Source organism: Heteronotia binoei, chromosome 5 (genome assembly GCF_032191835.1).
Source record: "Heteronotia binoei isolate CCM8104 ecotype False Entrance Well chromosome 5, APGP_CSIRO_Hbin_v1, whole genome shotgun sequence".
NCBI classification, from domain to species: Eukaryota; Metazoa; Chordata; class Lepidosauria; order Squamata; family Gekkonidae; genus Heteronotia; species Heteronotia binoei.
In genome coordinates this window covers 22,168,951-22,182,741 of record NC_083227.1, presented here as the reverse complement: position 1 = coordinate 22,182,741, position 13,791 = coordinate 22,168,951, and the positions used below count along the sequence as shown (strand labels likewise).

The following is a 13,791-nucleotide window of genomic DNA, read 5'->3' as shown; positions in this document are numbered from 1 at the left end:
ACTTGAAGAATTTCAATCGAGGCCCAGGACTTCGTTACAAAGTATAAGCGTTTATTGAGAACTGCAAAGCTGAGCGTACAAAATAACACTGATAACTAGAACTAGCATTGGTTACATTTTATGCAGTTATGGTGACAACAATAAAACAATCTTTCACACGGCCCGAGACAACGGTCTGGTTCCCAGGCCTTGTTATCAGCTAGGGAGGATGGAGTCCCGCTGTGAAGGTCTGTTCGGCCTGGCTTCAAAGGGACACCTGCAGACACTGACCAGAGGCTATCTGTCACCCTTCAGAGATCACAGTTTATCTTAGCATACAGAGGAATGTTAGTTGCAGGCCTAATGCCGGGGGTTTCTTGTTAGTATCTGGTTACAACATGAAGTCAGTTAGGTTCTTGATACATAGGAAAGTTACAAGTTCTGACACTTACCCCTTCAGAGACACTGTTGGGCAGAGCCCCCCCATACGTATAGCATTATCAACACAAGCTGGATACTTTGCATAATTTTTAATTAATTCACTCTCATAGTTATCAAACACCATGGATATCTTATTGGAGACAACATCATAAGCCTCCTTGGCTCTCTTAATAAGATTATCTTTCTCTTTCAATTGTTGAGCGAGTTTGACAAGAGATTTAATTAATTCCATCCGCTTTTTAAGTTGATCGTCGTCGCTTATCACGTTCCCTTCATTGGTTCTTGCTCTGTCAGTTTTTCTCTTTTTAGGCTTAGGCCCCTTCTGGCTGTTGGTAGACACAGAACGTTTCTTTTGAGGTGCACCATCGCCCTGCAATGGCATCACCGCTTTTGATGTTCCAGGTACCTTTTCTAGAAAAGAAACATACATAGATGTAGACCAAAAAACATGTTGTGATCATGTAAAACTATGCAATTGTAATGGACAAAAGTACATTAAACTTGTACAGAATGTTTTAAAAGATGATTGTGCCGTTTAAAACAAAATTATTTTTGTTAAATATGACTCCACAAAAAAAAACCCTACAAGGATTGTAACCAATTGATAATACACAGGGTAACTGATGCAGGGATAATTTTGCCAAACAGTGGGAAAAGTTGAAAGCTCCAACTGTAGAAAATACCTGAAACAGCTGAAATAGACTTTATGACAGAGATTCTAAATATTGACCCTGAGAACATAAGAGAAGCCGTGTAGGATCACACCAACACTCTGTGTCACACAGTGGCCAAAATACACACCCGCACACTGCTGCTAATAGCCTCTGCTCCATATTTCATCCAATCCTCTCTTAAAGCAGGCTATGCTTGTAGTCTCCACAACCTCCTGTGGCTGTGAATTCCACATGTTAATCAGCCTTTGGGTGAAGCAGAGTATTAAGGTGTGTCAAAATGTTATTCAAAAAACCCCTAAAATCTGTTGATAAAACCTTCTACAAGCCTGCATTACAATGTTATAAAACTAAGCATCTTTAAGTGTTAAAAAGCTTTTACTGTAACATTCAAACGTTAGTAATCCCCTAAAAAAATCTATACAGCTCTCATTAGTTTCATATAAAATGCAAAAGCTACAGCCTTGCAGTTGTGCAATATTGCTTTTTAAAACCTTTGTGGCCGGACCTGCCTGTCCCGCATTGGTCTTGTCAGCCACCAGCGAGCCTGCAGCAGACGTGGACTACTGCACCTTTCTTAAATCTTCGTTCGCGAAGTCAAGCCGAGAGAGAGAGAGAGAGATCACTGTTAAAAGTGACTCTCTCTCAGACACACTCACACACACACACAGAGTGAGATCTGTTTGGCAAACAAGGCATTTCTAAAAACCAACCATTAAAATAACATAGAGCTGATTCATTAATATTCTTACCAGGCTTCTTAAACACAGTGACTGCCTGGGGGGGCTGTTGTGGTGTCTGCTCTTCCTCATCTGAAATAACCTCTGCCAAAAAAAAAACAAAAAAACCCAGATCAGATTAATTCAGAAAACTTTACACCTTTACAAATTGTTTGTCTCTTAAAATTTTTATTTACCTATGTTATTAATAGCGTATTGATTCAATTCAATCATGCTCCTAATAGCTACTGATTCTAACTCCTGCGATTCCATACACAAATCATCATTGAGGTAACCTGAAACCAGAATGAGGTACTTGTTAAATGTCTATCAGACATATGTTCTACATCCACACAACCCCACCAACATTTCTCACCTTGATAATCATTGAGCTGGGATGCCACGCTGCTGTGTCCTGCTTGTAGCTTTAGACCGTAGGTTTAAAGACAGGTCTTCAGCCTCCTTAATATAGCTGATCAGAAAGGACTCAGTTCTATTAAGATTTATGTTGATGGTTTTCTAATACAATGTGTTAGTGGCAGTCATTGAACTGCTTATACAAAGAATATATTATAAAACAACATGACCTTTTAGAACACCTTGGAAGCCAAAATACTATGTTTTACAGCAATAATGTAAACTGAAAAGCTCTACCTTGATTGTTTTTTTAAAAGCTGTGTTCCAAACCCATTAGAAGAAATCACTTTCCCAGACTTGTGGCCTGTGAGAAGTCTTGAGACCTCTTGTTTTGACAGGCAGAGCTAAAGTGTGAACTGTTTATATAATGACCTCTCTCTGAGTCCTTTTACAAAGAGGGGTTGGGATATAAATAAAAACAAAAGAAGCCTATATACAGGGTTTCTTAGCAGCGTGTGGTTTCAAATTTCGGTCTCTCAGATTCCTGTCCAACACTTTAACAGCTATGCCAGTGGATTTCTCTGAGCTGGATATATTTGGAGATCCTTAATAAGAATTATAAGGCTTTCCTGTTTAGGGCAATGTGCAGAAAGCTTTTGTAATTTGGCAATGTTGAGCATGCTGCTAGCTTATGTTTATGTTTATTTGGGTCTGCTTGACTCTGAAAATATATTGCGTGAGAACCTAATCTCCACACCTCTCTCTGTTTATCTTGAACCCTCCCCCCCCCCCCCCCCAAGCTGTGGCAGCTTTAAAAACATCTGTGATTCCGGTAAGGTTTTTGTTAATGAGAGTCTAACACCTGGAGTGCACGGCAACATTTTGAAATATATTGTACAACAATATTTACAACTTCTCACCGTAAAAATCAGTGACCTAGAGCCCCTGACCTTTTTAGGACTGTTTGCAGGTCAAATGCTGTTTGTCTCACAAATAGCAATATATAAGATAGATCGAATTAGAAGGGAGTTATCAAAACAGCTTGAAATTGAAAACCTCTAGCTTGTTTGTTTTTAAATGGTGGGTGGGAGTAAGGCCTTGCAGAAATCTTTTTTCCAGAGATGGGCCTGGAGAACTGTTTTTTTTGCATCAAGATGTTTGCTTTTAAATAGGAAACGCTATGCATTGAAAAATCACAGACCAAAAGAGCAGGAAATTTTAAAAATATTCTTTGCATTGAAATGTACAAGGAAGCTAAAACCCCCCAGAATAAGCCATGATGAAAAAAAGGGTGGGAATCTTAAGCATAAAAAGGAGTTTTGCTATGCTCTTTTCCTGGGGGTAGGGGGGGTGGGCAGGGCACCTGCCACTTTGGTATGCGGCTTGATGAGGAAAGGGGGCACTCTTTCCTTCTACTGTCTACTAAGACAGGCAGCAGCTCTCAGGCTCAAGGAGAGGTTTCTTCACATCATTTGCTACATGGTCCTTTCAACGAGAGGTACCAGGCACTGGTCCTGCGACCTTGTGATTGCAAAGCTGATGGTCTACCAACGAGCCACAAGGGTGTCTGTTGTGATGAAGATGATATTGGATTTATATCCCGCCCTCCACTCTGAATATCAAGAGTCTCAGAGTGGCTAACGATCTCCTTTATCTTCCTCCCCCACAACAGACACCCTTGTGAGCTGCGAGGGGTTCTCACAGCAGCTGCCCTTTCGAGGACAACCTCTGCCAGAGTTATGGCTGACCCACAGCCATGCTAGCAGGTGCAAGTGGAGAAGTGGGGAATCAAACCCGGTTCTCCCAGATAAAAGTCCACACACTTAACCACTACACCAAACTGGCTCTGGTTGTGTTATGCTTGCCAGAGATGGATGGAGTCTTTTATTATTATTCGCTGGGCAGGGCATATTTCTAGGATGGAAAACCACCGCCTTCCCAAGATTGCCCTGTATGGCGAACTCTCCACCGGCCATCGAAATAGAGGGGCACCAAAGAAGAGGTACAAGGACTCCTTGAAGAAATCCCTTGGCACCTGTCGCATCAACCATCACCAGTGGTCTGACCTAGCCTCAGATCGCAAAGCATGGAGGCACACCATTCACCAGGCTGTCTCTTCCTTTGAGGACGCACGCATAGCTGGTCTTGAGGACAAAAGGAGACTGAGAAGAATCGCACTGCTGCAGCACCAACCCTAAACCAGACTTTTCCCTGCAGCCGCTGTGGCCGGGCCTGCCTGTCTCGCATTGGTCTTGTCAGCCACCAGCGAGCCTGCAGCAGACGTGGACTATTGCACCCTTCTTAAATCTTCGTTTGCGAAGCCAAGCCGAGAGAGAGAGACTTAAAGGGCAAAGATCCTTACCTAGAGACTTTACAGTTTCAAAATTCTCTTTCATGACTTCCCAGTAGAGCGCTCTCTGGGCCAAATCCAGCAGTGCCCATTCTTCCCGTGTGAAGAAAATGGCCACTTCCCCAAAGGACACAGGAGGCCCCTGAAAGAGAAAAACATTTCCCTAAGCTTTTCAGGAAGGCACAAACTCCACAGGCCAGTAATCTGATGAAAATGGAACCGGTCAACTAATAGCTGGGGTTGTCAGGTCCCCCTTGGCCACCAGTAGAGGATGGGGGGGTTAGGGTTGCCAAATCCAGGTTGGAAAACTCCTCGAGATTTGGGGCAGAGCCTGGAGACAGCAGGGACCTCAGTGGAGTGCAATGCCACCCTCCAAAGCATCCATTTTTTCTGTAGGGGAACTGATCTCAGTATTCTGAAGATGAGCTGCAATTCTAGGGAACCCCCAGGTCCAACCTGGAGACTGGCATCCCTAACTCATTGCAGTATTTTGTTAAAAAATGTCAGACCCTGAAAAGATTATCTTCCAAGTTTCACTATAGGAATGCATACACTTCAAAGAAGATGCTGTCAGGTCGCCTCCATGCTTGAGAGGAGACAGATGGAGCGTAATGGCAGGGTCTCATTTAATTACTCTCATAACTCCACTATTAGGGATACATCTGCCCGGGGGGGGGGTGGTAGAAAAAACCCAGCGGGGACTTATTTGCATATTAGGCCACACCCCAGACACCACCATTGTTTCACACAGGGGTTTTTTGTAGAAGCAGCCCAGCTTGTTAGTCCTGTGTGGTCCTTGTATCTGTTAAACATCTCCATTATGTTGTATGCTAATTTACTGCTCACCCTCTACCTGTATGTATGGACCGGTAACTTCCATTTCACTGTATTTGAAGAAGTGTGTGTGCACACCAAAGCTTATACCTTGAATACAACTTGTTGGTCTTAAAGGTGCTGCTGGACTCCAAATCTGTTTGAATCCAGTAGCACTTTGGAAACCAATGAAGTTTTATGCATGGTTTCAGCCAGAGGTGTCAAACATGCAGCCCGGGGGCTGAATCAGGCCCCCGGAGGGCTCCTATCAGGCCCCTGAGCAACTGGCTCTTGTCTGCTTCCTTCTCTCTCTCTTGCTTCCTTCTACATCTCAGCTTGCTTTGCAAGGCTTTCTCAACTGCACAGGAGCTACAGAGCAAAACCTCGATTTACTCCATTGGCTCCTCCCCCTCCTGGTCCCCTAGGGAGGGAGGGAAAGAGCCAGAGCTTCTTTTGCCCAGGTCCCTGGATCCCATGGGAGAAATACAAAGAAAGCACCTTTAAGACCAAGAAGTGCTAATGTCCTAAGCATGTTTTAAGTTTAAAAAATATTTTTTAAAAATCTTTAGTTGTGTTTGTCTGTGTCATTTAAAAAGTTTATATCTCTGCTACCTAGTCTTTAAATAGGTACACAGATGGCCTGGCCCGACATGGCCCAACAAGGTCTCCTTTAGGTCAGATCTGGCCCTCATAACAAATGATTTTGACACTCCTGGTATAAGCTTTGGTGTGTACGTACATGTTTTCAAATATCAAGTGAGGCACCGTTCACTTCTTCAGAACTTCCTAAATTCTGAAGATGGGAAAACCTCCTCCCCTGCCACAATTTTTTTTAGTCTTTGAGGTGCTACTGGACTCTTTCTACTAGATCAGTTAGATTTCAGTAGCACCTTAGAGACCATCAAGAGTAGCAGCATATGAGTTTTCAAGAAGACGACATTGGATTTGTATCCTGCCCTTCTCTCTAAATCAGAGTCTCAGAGCAGCTCACAATCTCATAAGAACATAACAGAAGTCACACTGGATCAGGCCAAATGCCCATCCAGTCCAACACTCTGTCACACAGTAGCCAAAAAAACCCAGGTGCCATCAGGAGGTCCACCAGTGGGGCTAGAAGCCCTCCCACTGTGACCCCCCCAAGCACCAAGAATACAGAGCATCACTGCCCCAGACAGAGAGCTCCAACAATATGTTGTGGCTAATAGCCACTGATGGACCTCTGCTCCATATGCTTATCCAATTCCCTCTTGAAGATGTCCATGCTTGTAGCTGCCACTACCTCCTGTGGCAGTGAATTCCTCCTGTTAAATCACCCTCTGGGTGAAGAAGTATTTCCTTTTATCAGTTCTAACCCAAATGCTCAGCAATCTCCTTTACCTTCCTCCACCACAACAGACACCCTATGAGGTGGGTGGGGCTGAGAGAGCTCTCATAGAAACTGCCCTTTCGAGGACAGCTCTGCAAGAGCTATTGCTGACCCAAGGCCATTCCAGCAGGTGAAAGTGGAGGAGTGGGGAATCAAACCCGATTCTCACAGATAAGAGTCAGCGAATTTAACCACTACACCAAACTGGTTCTCAAGAGTCAAAAAGCTGCAGCGTATGAGTTTTAAGAGTCTGTTGTTTAATATCAAACAGGAGCTTTGACTCTCAAAAGCTCAAGCCTTGAAAACCTTGTTGGACTTCAAGGTGCTCCTGGACTCGAATCTAATTATGCCTGAACTGGAGTTCTGCGCTACTCTGAAGTAGGGTTGCCAAGTCCAATTCAAGAAATATCTGGGGACTTTGGGGGTGGTGCCAGGAGACATTAGGGGTGGAGCCAAGATCAAGGCTGTGACAAGCATAATTGAACTCCAAAGGGAACTCTGGCCATCACATTTAAAGGGGTGGCACACCTTTTCAATGCCTTCCTTCCATAGGAAATAATGAAGGATAGAGGCACCTTCTTTTAGGGCTCATAGAATTGGACCTCTTGGTCCAATCTTTTTGAAACTTGGGGGGTATTTTGGGGAGAGGCACTAGATGCTATACTGAAAATTTGGTGCCTCTACCCCAAAAAACAGCCCCCCCAGAGCCCCGGATACTCACAGATCAAGTCTCCATGATTTTCTATGGGAATAAATCTCCATAGGGAATAACAGAGTTCCCAGCAGACATTTCCCTCCCCTCCCCCCCCCCCGCTTTCTGATGACCCTGAAGCGGGGGGAGGGCCTCCAAATCGGGGGATCCCCTGCCCCCACCTGGGGATTGGCAACCCTAGTCTGAAGCTCCCTTCCTTGTTCAGCAATTGTTAATCAGGTTATTTACAGTGAGGCGAGTATTTACAGTCAGGTTCTAAGAAACCTAAGATCTCAAGAGATTCAGGCTTCAAGAAAATAATAAACTGTTCAAAAAGGAAGAGGGGAAAAAATAAACTTATTTTAAAAGGCACGGTTGGATTTTGAGTGTAAAGAACTACACAGAGGAATTATTCTTGCTGTTAATAATAAAAATAAACTCGAGCTGGTTGCATGAAATTCATTTAAGGCTTTTTTTTTTCTCCTGCTCCCCCTCCGGCCCCTTCCTGATCTGCTCTCTCTTCTCTACTATCCATTCTTGTCCCCTAAATCTATTTAGAAAATCTTATAACTCACCATTCTCGCAGACCAACAAAAACCAAATTCTGCCAGCAATGAGGGGAAAGCGACGGTCTTCTTTGTTCAACACGATCAAGTCCTCCAAGAGACAGAAAGGCACACTAGCGGTATTTCAACCCACGTGTCTGAGCTCCCCCGACCTCTCTAGGAAAACCTATTCCCTCACCTTAATTATCTTGGCCCCTTTGGGAAGCTCACAGGGGCTTGTGGGAGTCGTAGTTCTTAGCGCGAGACACAGAGCAATAATAAAAATTGAAGATAATCTGTGATGGAAACATTTCCTTTCCCATCAGCCTCCTGTTCTCTTCATGAAGATGGTTTCGTAGGATATCCGCGTTGGTCTGCAGTGAAACAACTAGGGATGCCAGCCTCCAGGTGGGACCTGGGGATCTCCTGGAATCACAGCTTTTTTCCAGACTGCAGAGATCAGTTCCCCTGGAGACGATGGATGCTTTGTGGGGGTGGACTGTATGGGATTGTATCCCACTGAAGTCCCTGCCCTCTCCAGGCAGTGGCCCCAGATCTCCAGGGGTTTCCCAACCTGGATTTGGCAACCCTACCCGCCACCCACCCCACCCCCGCTGCTAGCCAAAGTTTTCAGCTGTTACAGTGACCATAGCAAGGGAGAAATTGGGTATATGTATTTTTAAATTAAAAGTTACTGAACGTGAGGTGAGAGTCTAAATGAAATAAATACTTCTTGAAACCAGTACCCAACAAAGAGAGAGAGCCCATGTGGTGTAATAATAATTATGCATAGACTAGCCAGGAGATCCTAAGATTGTCTGGTAGCCCGAAGGCCTAGCTGCATTATGCACCTCCAGGTAGTGAGCTAGACTTGTTTTTAAAGCAAGAGACATTTCAGAGTTAGTTTGCCAAGTTAGCTGCCAAGCTCCCGGGCAGGGCAGCCTGTGGTGGGACGGCGGGGGATCCCCTTCCAACATGCCAGCATGATGACGTAACTCGTAAGTGATGTCATCATGCCGGCAACATTGTGTGCTGGCTGGTCTAGGAGCTTCCGAGAAAACTCTATGGTTTTCCTGGATGCTCTAGCAATTTGGGAGGAAAGCTTTATGGTACTGGAGGCCACGGGGGACTTGACAACCCTATGCCCCTTGTGTCATGACCTTGGTATTCCTTGGAGGTTGCCCTTCCAAATACTAGCCAAGACCAACCCTGCTTAGCTGCTGAGATCTGTAGGATTTGGAGTGTCAGACTGGAATCTGGGTTCAAGTTCCTACTCTGTCACAGGGTCACCTTGGGTCAGCTGGACACTCTCAGCCTAACCTACCTCAAAAGGCTGTTGTGAGGCTGCAATGGAGGACAGGAGAACGATGTAATGTTTTTGCAACATCACTGTGGAAAAAGGTCGGTGCATAAGTAAGTAAATAAATATTATTAAATTAAACTGGGCCAATAACAAAACCATCAATGATTGCTCAGACACTACAGAGACAGCAGGATAAAGATTTAGAAAGGAATTGCTTTTGCAGGCTCCCAGACAGAAAACCAGCCCCTTGATCCTGTCCAGGCTGCCAGGTTACCATGGAGACAACAACAGTAGCAACATCCATCATCTTATTTCTCCTGGTTTCCTTGATCACACCCTCGTTTGTTTCTTCTTAGTCTTTGATCCCTCTCTGTTTTTCCTTTTGATGTTTTTCTCTTTGCCCCCTTTTCAACAGATTTGAAAGGCAAGCGGTAGCAATGAGCAAGGAGGGACATCTAGAACCAATCTCTCTGCCTGGGCTAGAAATTCACCCTCCCAACCAACCCAAACTAAGCAAGATCAAACGGAAAGGGGGAGGGGGGGGACACAACTCCTGTTCTTCTCATCAAGGAAATAACTGAAAACATCTAGAGGCCAAGACAAGGCCAATAACAGAATCCACCTCTTACCAATGCAGAAGATAGGGTTGTCAACCTCCAGGTGGTGGCTGGAGATCTCTTGGAATTACAACTGCTCACCAGATAACAAGAGATCATTTCTGCCTTACAGGGTTCTTAGTACAGGGCCTACTGTAAGCTTTTGCAGCACTGCCTACATCAGGGGTGTGTGGCCTAATATGCAAAGGAGTTCCTGCTACAAAAAAAAGAAAAGAAAAGCCCAGTACCAGCCCATCAAGGCCAACTTTTACCCCTTCCCCAAAAGGCCTTTAATTTCCTCCTTCCATCATCAGCATGGAATTGAACTTATGTCACACATTGGTAAATCTCACTTTGGCTTTCAGCCATATTGGAGCCCCAATCGTTGATTCTGGCCAGCTGTGTGTTTACCTCAAGCACATCCCTGCCAGCCAAAGTTCCTTCATAGCTTATTCCATAGTGTAGAATTCATTTTTTTTAAAAAGCCTTAGGTTACATAAATAGTCCACCAACTAAGGGGGGGGGGGCACGTGGACCAAACCAGCACCCCCCACAGAGATCCTGCTTGGCCACTCAAGTGCCCCTCCGTCTGCCTCCACCACATTGCAGAAATGAATATTCAGGCCAAGGTGGGGATACAATGGGCCTCCTAACCCTGACAGGCCTTGTTTCGCTAGCCTCGAATCTTTCAAGCATATCCTCCTGGAGACCTGAAATTTTGTCTTTATTGGCAAAGATGGAGGAAGCACTTATCACACAGGCCTGTTGCTAGGCAACAAGATACTGGGAATGGTCAGTGGTAGGTTGTAGCTAAGAAACTACCACACACTTACTTTCTGCTATCCTAAAAGAGTTGTGAGGGCTCAGGGGGGAAAAGGGGTGGGAATGTTTTTATTCCATCTTGTTCTGAGGGCTTTCTTTCCATTTTTCCCAGTGGAAACATCAAAAAATTGGGGGAAGCACTGAAAAGAAACTCAAAGGGATTTTTTTCCCTTAAGGCAAGGCTTTCCATGCTCAAAATGAGGAACATGAACACATTTGAGGATTTCTTCCATTTTTTTTCCAACAGAAAAATTGGGGAATGAGGAGCAATAAGGGAAAAAGCTCTTATGCAGTAGACATACACAATGTTTTCAAGATTTTGTTTCAATATAAATAATTCTAGTAACAATGCTCTAATGTGCTTGATTATTGAAGATTACAGTGTTTCCAATGTAAAGATTTAGTTCAATAGCCAGACATATTCTATCAGTCCTGCCAATTCTAACTCTATGAGCAAATCTGCTCAAATAGAGCAGATGCCTGCCTGTCTTTTGTTTACCACAGAATTTTTCTACCTTCAAATGGTATTTATCCTACCTCTCAAATGGCAAAAATTAAAGATATATGTTATATGGTACCATAGGGCAGAGCAGTTTGCAGCTCTTTCCCAGGGGTAAACCTGCATTTTTTTTTCTTACAGAAAAGAAAGACTTTGAATCCCATAAATATGTCAAATGTTACAATTTTATATGCTAAGTTACATATGATAGATTTTATGTTCAATCAGTGAAAGAATACACTTAGATTTAACGGGAAAGTATTACATATATTTCAGTTCCAAAGAAAAAATTCTATTTGTTTCGGGGGAAGGGGACATTTTAAAAACACCCCCTCCCCCAGTTTCAAAATTCTCAGAAATTTTACGTCTCCAAAGAGGGCTAAGAGACAAAGAAAAGTAGGAACAGAGAGGGATTTTAAAAACCACGGTTCGAATGCTGCATAGTCTGAACGCCAAATTTTAACCCAATATAGTTACTGAGGTGAAACCTGTTATCATGTGACACACACATCCCGTGCCAGGGGTGAAACCTGGTTATCCACCTAGTCTGAAAATGCTCATAAAAAGCAGTTGACAGCGGTGGAGGGGGGGCTCTGCTCATATCCTCTTTTTTCTTGCTTTGTGGTGAAGCCACAGCTGACCCCACAGGGTTTTCAAGGCAAGACATGAATAGAGATGGTTTGCTATTGCCTCCCTCTGCATTGCAACCCTGGACTTCCTTGGTGGTCTCCCCTCCAAGTACTAATCACAGCTGACCCTGCTTAGCTTCTGAGATCAGAATAGTCTGGGCCTTCAAGGACTGAAGACAATCCTTGTTGCCCTCTCAAAAGTAGTTGCTGCCTAGGGTGCTACAGCTGCAGTCTCCTTAACAAAAAAGAAGAAAAGAGCAAGAGTCCAGGACAGGGTTGCCAATCCCCAGCTGGGGGCAGGGGATCCCCCAGTTTGGAGGCCTTCCCCCTGCTTCAGGGTCATCAGAAAGCGGGGGAAGGGAAGGGAAGGGAATTGTCTGCTGGGCACTCAGTTATTCCCTATGGAGACTTATTCCCATAGAAAATCATGGAGAATCGATCCACGGGTATCTGGGGCTCTGAGGGGCTGTTTTTTGAGGTAGAGGCACCAAATTTTCAGCATAGCATCCAGTGCCTCTCCCCAGAATACCCTCCAAGTTTCAAAAAGATTGGACTGGGGGGACCAATTCTATGAGCCCCCAAAGAAGGTGCTCCTATCCCTCATTATTTCCTATAGAAGGAAGGCATTTAAAAGGTGTGCGGTCCCTTTAAATGTGATGGCCAGAACTCCCTTTGGAGTTCAGTGATGCTTGTCACACCCTTGCTCCTGGCTCCACCCCCAAAGTCCCTAGATATTTTTTGAATTGGACTTGGCAACCCTAGTCCAGGAACACCTTAAAGATTAACAAAAAGGGTATAAGCTTTTATCAAAGATTTCAGGTTTTCACGGCTGGTAACATCATTAGGGTTTGTAGAGTCTTTCGGGATCAAGTGCCGTGTTCTACTGGAGAAAGTTTCCTTCCAGACGTTTCGTTCTCAGCTGCGGAGAACATCCTCAGTGGCGTTGCAGCCGGAGCAGGCGCTCAGACCCGCAGCCAAGGTCTGAGCGCCTGCTCCGGCTGCAACGCCACTGAGGATGTTCTCCGCAGCTGAGAACGAAACGTCTGGAAGGAAAACTTTCTCCAGTAGAACACGGCACTTGATCCCGAAAGACTCTACAAACTCTAATGGTATAAGCTTTTGCTCACTACTTCAGACCAATATGAAGAAGTGAACAGTGATTCACAAAAGTTCATACTCCACCGCAAATGTGTTTGTCTTTATGGTGCTACTGGACTGTTACTCTTTTCTACTGCTAAAGGTAAAGGTAGTCCCCTGTGCAAGCACCAGACGTTTCTGACTCTGGGGTGATGTCGCATTGCAACAATTTCATGGCAGACTTTTTACGGGGTGGTTTGCCATTGCCTTCCCCAGTCATCTACACTCCCCCCCCCCCAGCAAGCTGGGTATTCATTTTACCGACCTCGGAAAGATGGAAGGCTGCTACAAACAGACTAACACAGCTACCCATCTTAACAAAAGAAGTCTGACATCAGCTGGGCCTCATTTCCTTTATGCTAGTTTCTCATTTAATGCAAGCTTTGTTTGGAGAAGCAGTTTTCTATATTTTTATTCCATTTTTCTCTTCTTTCTCTGCCTCTGGATAGTCCTACAAGGTCCAGTATCATGATTCACATGCTCAGGACTGTGAATAAATACATTTTTAGTAGGTTTGAAATGAACAAAACCTGTACTCTTAAATTTTAAAAGTATTTTCCCCCTCTCTGGGCTGAGAACAGGTAGGAAAGGGAGGAAGTCAGTTCAGTTGCTTTCCAGACTTACCTCAGCCCACCTTCATATAAATGCTAATAGGTCTATAGACAATGGGATGGTCAGGCTCCCCCCACCCCTCCAAGCAGGAAACAGAGATTTGAAGGAATTAAATACTAGAGAGACTTCAGGAAGAATTCCTGTTCAGTGGGTGGGAAAAGGAGAAGTAATAAAAACTCAGGGAAGCAAGGAGGCAGTTCTCTTTTTGGTGCTGAGTTCATCAAAGCAGGAAGAACTCTTCACTGAGGGGTCTGGAAGAGG

The 13,791-nt window shown here is 44.4% G+C and overlaps 2 protein-coding genes across 5 annotated transcripts in view; both read right to left on the bottom strand.

Annotated features, from left to right (window-relative positions):
* The window catches only part of LOC132571831 (uncharacterized), a 35,318-nt gene that overhangs the window by 17,477 nt on the left and 4,050 nt on the right, over positions 1-13,791 (bottom strand). The window contains 4 exon segments of the mRNA XM_060238624.1: positions 469-831; positions 1,844-1,915; positions 2,008-2,106; positions 4,530-4,659. Of these exon segments, the coding sequence (XP_060094607.1) occupies positions 469-831; positions 1,844-1,915; positions 2,008-2,106; positions 4,530-4,659 (664 nt within the window).
* Positions 31-8,063, bottom strand: LOC132571210 (zinc finger protein 557-like). 4 transcript variants are annotated; one of them, XM_060237927.1, is made up of 5 exons: positions 7,963-8,063; positions 4,530-4,659; positions 2,008-2,106; positions 1,844-1,903; positions 31-831 (listed from the first exon to the last, which is right to left on the bottom strand). In XM_060237927.1, exons 1-5 carry the CDS (start codon positions 7,963-7,965, stop codon positions 428-430), a joined length of 696 nt encoding a protein of 231 aa, XP_060093910.1. In that variant the 5' UTR covers positions 7,966-8,063; the 3' UTR covers positions 31-427. The 4 variants fall into 4 exon arrangements, with proteins under 4 accessions (XP_060093910.1, XP_060093909.1, XP_060093912.1 ...); XM_060237926.1 differs by having other exon boundaries at positions 1,844-1,915; positions 7,963-8,061; XM_060237929.1 differs by lacking the exon at positions 2,008-2,106.